Here is a 5,443-nt window from a genome sequence, read left to right on the forward strand (position 1 = left end):
AATCCTTCGTTAAAATAAACTTAATTCAATCTGATTTAAGACAACGCTCCATTCGAATAATAATAATAATAAAAAAATACACTAACCTGCACGAACCCTTTTACTGCGAATATAATCTGGAGGTCCTTAGTAATTCTTGGTATTTACTAACGTTAAGTAACTTGTTAAGGAAAATATGTTGTAATAATTCTCGAACAACTATTTTTCACGTATTCTCGCACACGTACGTTTAGTTACAAGAGAAAAACGTCCTAGAACAGGAAAACGTTTAACATGGATAGCACACGTCAAGGCACGTTCTCAAAGCTTGTAACTGGAAAAGGTCACGTGAGTGGTCAGTCATCAAGAAAGAATAATACTAAGAAGCACAGGCTAGTAAGGGGCCTTGTTAACATTTTCTCTCAAATTTTCTTATATTTTGACGAAATGTATACAAGTCATGCCACACATGACCGAGATAAGTTTGAACTTGTTTCAGCTTCAATAATTACTTTTAAAAATCTTCTCTTTACGTACACACACACACACTTTGATTAGGAGGTACACATGAATAAATATTGGCATGTTATTACGTGTTAACATTATTGCAATGGATTTATGCTGTAGTATTTAATATATGTATTTACTGTAATAAACGTATTCTAACAGTTATACAATTTATTTTAGACATCTTAATTACGTACACACACACACACACTTTGATTAGGAGGTACACATGAATAAATATTGGCATGTTACTACGTGTTAACATTATTGCAATGGATTTATGCTGTATTATTTAATATATGTATTTACTGTAATAAACGTATTCTAACAGTTATACAATTTATTTTAGACATCTAGAGGATGGTTTCTTTCTATTCGTATACACCATCCACCTTGTGTCTTCTCCAATAACACCGAGTGACAGTGTTCTATTATTCAATTTTACTATTTTAACCACAAATTAACACAGATCTAGAGGATGGTTTCTTTCTATTCCTATACACCATCCACTACCTTGTGTATTCTCCAATAACTGCGAGTGACAGTGTTCTATTATTTAATTTTACTATTTTAACCACAAATTAACACAGATCTAGAGGATGGTTTCTTTCTATTCCTATACACCATCCACTACCTTGTGTCTTCTCCAATAACACCGAGTGACAGTGTTCTATTATTCAATTTTACTATTTTAACCACAAATCAACACAGATTTAAGCAAAGACAAAAATTACTCTTTTGCATAATGTAAACCCTATAAAACACAGGGTTCATTCCTTACCTTTAGAAATTAGGTTATTCTGTTGTTCTTTCTGCCAGTTTGCAAAACTAGCTGTCAAAGCGTGGGTCATTTTCTGATTGGTTCCTGGGGTCAATGGTGGCACCTGGGTCCGGTGTTCTAGTGAAATATAACAAAAACCACAATTAAACGACACCAAAAACACGACAATTAATGGTACTGTACACCATCAATAATAAAACAACGTATTCTGTTGACATATAAAAGAAGCCTACGTCAATGAGTTTTGTTATAACGTATTTTACATGCGATACATCTTGATTCTGAAATGTCTTGTTCTAGCCGTTTTTTATTAATAATTCCAGTATTCTAAGTTAAACGAGTAATTTTACATTTGTTCAATTCTGTCACGTGTTCTTTATGGAAATACCTTTTAATTCATAAAAGCTTAATTTCTTAACCAAAGTTAAAGCTATTGAAGAAGGTTCTGCTGTAAAAATGTGTATATATAACTACACATTTTTACAGCAAAGCCTTCTTCACTTACATTATATAAAAATTCCAATCATGCATTTTCAGAGCGGATCATGACATGGATCGCATTAAGTTATTTACGTATAAATATCAGAAACACGTAATACCTCGAAACAAATTAAATTTAGGACTCAACACTTTCCGATCCCTAACGGTTCTCTTCTTCCTACTTCCACATCTTGTTTCTTCTGGATACGTTTTATTGACTATTTTTCGGGTAACTTCAGGCAGAGAAAATGCACCAGAAGGCACGATTTAAACGTCATTAGCCGTTTAGTTAACGTGTTTAAAATTTACTTGAAATATTTTATTGCGTGGCTTCCATAACAACTATCCGGTTTGGAAAAAATCTACATAGCTGGGAAGTAAATTAGATTGTACGTATAATACAGATTGAAAGCTACAAGGTAGAAGAAATAACAGGTTCAAGTTGTAATCCAACGTTTAAGCCACTCCGTGGATGTAACTACATGTACATTCCAAGATGGCACATATACCAACAAGAAGGCCAACACTAGCATCGTAGTGGCAGAAAATCCGACGTCCGTTTGTGCTACATACTATATCAATAGTTATTCACTAATATCTAAGCCGCTTTGCACATGTTCAAAAGTGAAGATTTAACCCGGCTAAACTTCGCGAGTTTCGCAGTCTTTACTAAAACACGCACTCTGAATATGACGTTTGGAATGAAAGGAAGGCCCAAAAACTCTCTCAACAGCCAAGATACAGAGATTATGACTTCCTTCGTCCTCTACCAACTGATATAATCATTCTGAATGGACTGAGTCACATCACCCAACCATGAATGGGAGACGAAAGACTAGACGCACGCAAGCCTAGAGGGGGCGTGCCACCCGAGTAGGCCACGCGTCGTGAAAATGACGGCTGTTTTTAAGACCACATTGAGTACATGACGACTTTCCAAGTTCAGTGAAGTCTATCTGGAATTCTTTATACAAATTTTATTCTTATTCTGCATTCCACACGTAATTAGTTTTATTTATTTAAAGCAAGTGATTCCTAATTGTGGATAAAAGAGATAACTTATACACAGAAATGATGAAATTGCGTTTTAAATAATTTTCACAAGGTATTCGGTAAGATTCAGTATAATTCAAGCTCATGAAAAACGTTAAATTAACGACATGCATCTTGAACACGTTTCTCCGACATGTTGAATTAGTGGGATATCTGTTAGTGATCTGGAAACATTCAAGAGTGATTCACCTCGGTCTGAATTTCAACATGCATTACAATCGTGACATTTTTGTGATAGATCCTTCTTGTAGTGGCTGCGTGTTAAGATGTTTTATATTGCGTATATGCGCGAAGATAATTCGTGTATTGGTTATGATGCTTTATATTGCGTATATGCGCGAAAATAATTCGTGTATTGGTTATGCTATTTTATATTGTGTATATGCGCGAAGATAATTCGTCTGGTAGTTAAGATGCTTTATATTGTGTACAAACAAAAGTACCCGTCCCCAGTGACGGGAAAAGTTATTCTGTCAATTTAAATTATTTCATGGGCTTCAAAAATGTTAATTGTGTTGCACTATTGGTTTCACTAAGAGCTAAAGCTCTGAGCTACTTATACCGCCCACCTTGAAAAGTAGTTGTTGAGTATTTCAGTCATGCTAAGAGCCACTCAACAATAACATATGGTAAATCTATATTTTTATTGTTTAAGTTACCTCACATTATGAAATGTGAATGATAATGTTATGAATTCCTAACTATTTAGTGTAGAATTTGGAATCTACGTTATTCGTGCCTGTTCTCTGGTCATTTCAAAGATGAACGCTGAGCTTTGGGTGCGTGCGCAGCTTTCCAAACAGGGGACAGACGAACGCTTTGACAGACACCACGGTTCGCAATATACCAATATAAATAAACGCCAGCATGTTTATGTGTACCTGTTCCTTACACGTTCTCACATTTCTTGATCAATCAGCAAACTTTATACAGGATAACATGAAGAAGGTCGTATGTATGTATGTATGTATGTATGTATGTATGTGTGTATGTATGTATGTGTGTTCCTTACACGTTCTCACATTTCTTGATCAATTAGCAAACTTTATACAAGATAAAATGAAGAAGGTCGTATGTATGTGTGTGTATGCGTGCGTGTGTGTGTGTGTATGTTCCTTACACGTTCTCACATTTCTTGATCAATCAGCAAACTTTATACAAGATAACATGAAGAAGGTCGTATGTACGTATGTATGTGTGTGTGTGTGTTCCTTACACGTTCTCACATTTCTTGATCAATCAGCAAACTTTATACAGGATAACATGAGGAAGATCATGTGCGTGTGTGTGTGTGTGTGTGTGTGTGTTCCTTGTACGTTTCAACATTTCTTGATCAATCAGCACCAAACTCAGTGATACATGACGACGAGGGGTTGGATCCCCCATTTAATTTCATATTGATAGAATTCTTGCAAACAGTAGGTTTTCATTTTCAGTATTTACGTATTGTTATTGCACTTTTAATGCACTTATATATATAGAAGAACAGTTTCCTATCCGTTGTTACGAGTTTTTATTTCACTTGTACAACGGACTGGTACTCCAGTTAGTGGTAAGATACTTCGCGTAGTAGTTAAGATGCTTTATATTGCGTATCTCTGCCAAGATGTTTCTAGTAATGTTCATATGTTATGCATATAGTGGTTATATGCCAAGATGTATTTTGTGATCATGCGTATTAAGATATTTACTCTTGTGTATTTAAACATACTTAGGATTTCTTCTGTTATAAGTTATGCACTTGGTATTTTTCTCCTCGATGCTTTAAGTTATATTAGGTTATAAATATGTATTATCACGTTCTTACGAACTATAATTTTCAAGGTATGATTTAAAAATAATTCGTACATTAAAATTAGTATTAACCATGCGAATTTTCAAAAACTTGCTTTACTTAAACAATTATTCCATGATAACAAAGTTTAATACCTGCTAACAGGTAACAGCCATAGGCTTTTAACCTCCCAACATCACTCACATAGTTGTTCTGGGTCGTGTTTTACATCAAGATTGGATTATCTGAGAGGTTAAGATCCAAGATTGGCCCTTTTTCTCCCTGCATGGTGGATGGTATCTGCTCACGATTACATAGGATACAGTTACGCAGTCGAAGGTTCTAATAAAATACTTTACTAAAATCTATTACAGTTACTACAATAAGGTATATTTGATTAAGATATTTCATGTAAAGATACTACCGATCGTATATTAAACATGCAGCCCACTTTCAATACAAGCAATAATTATAAGCAATGACATAACCTAACTTTAGATGGTTTTCTATAGGATGCTGGAGTAACTATTGACACGTGAAACGCACTTAGCCCTATTATTATCATTGTATGATAAACGTATCGACATCACAACGCACCATTTCTGTCGATATTTTAAAATTAATTTATTGGGTATTGGAGAATATCCGCCAACACAAACCCTGACATTGGGGGGAGGGGGAATCAACATATCACTCCTCGAGGGTCTCGATGTGTTCCCAGTGATATTATGTTGATCTTTACAAAATACGAAGATACCCTTAGGACATCCAGAAAAGTAGCATAGGAGCCGGTCTGACCCCACTATGTCACTCCCCCCCCGGGGCCCCCCCTCTGCCTTCCCTGTGCATTGAACGGGTATGTCAGCTAG

At 35.3% G+C, this 5,443-nt stretch overlaps 1 protein-coding gene across 3 annotated transcripts in view; it reads right to left on the bottom strand.

The window, feature by feature from the left end:
• LOC106463041 (ETS-like protein pointed) overlaps positions 1-5,443 on the bottom strand; it is an 89,091-nt gene that overhangs the window by 27,894 nt on the left and 55,754 nt on the right. For 2 of the 3 annotated variants that reach the window (XM_022390450.1, XM_013923011.2), the window contains one exon: positions 1,268-1,384. In XM_022390450.1, the coding sequence (XP_022246158.1) occupies positions 1,268-1,384 (117 nt within the window). Of the gene's footprint in view, positions 1-1,267; positions 1,385-1,866; positions 2,509-5,443 lie in introns of those variants that run through there. The other variant, XM_022390451.1, reaches the window with a different exon arrangement.

This window comes from Limulus polyphemus, unplaced genomic scaffold, assembly GCF_000517525.1.
Source record: "Limulus polyphemus unplaced genomic scaffold, Limulus_polyphemus-2.1.2 Scaffold1310, whole genome shotgun sequence".
In the NCBI taxonomy this organism is placed as follows: Eukaryota; Metazoa; Arthropoda; class Merostomata; order Xiphosura; family Limulidae; genus Limulus; species Limulus polyphemus.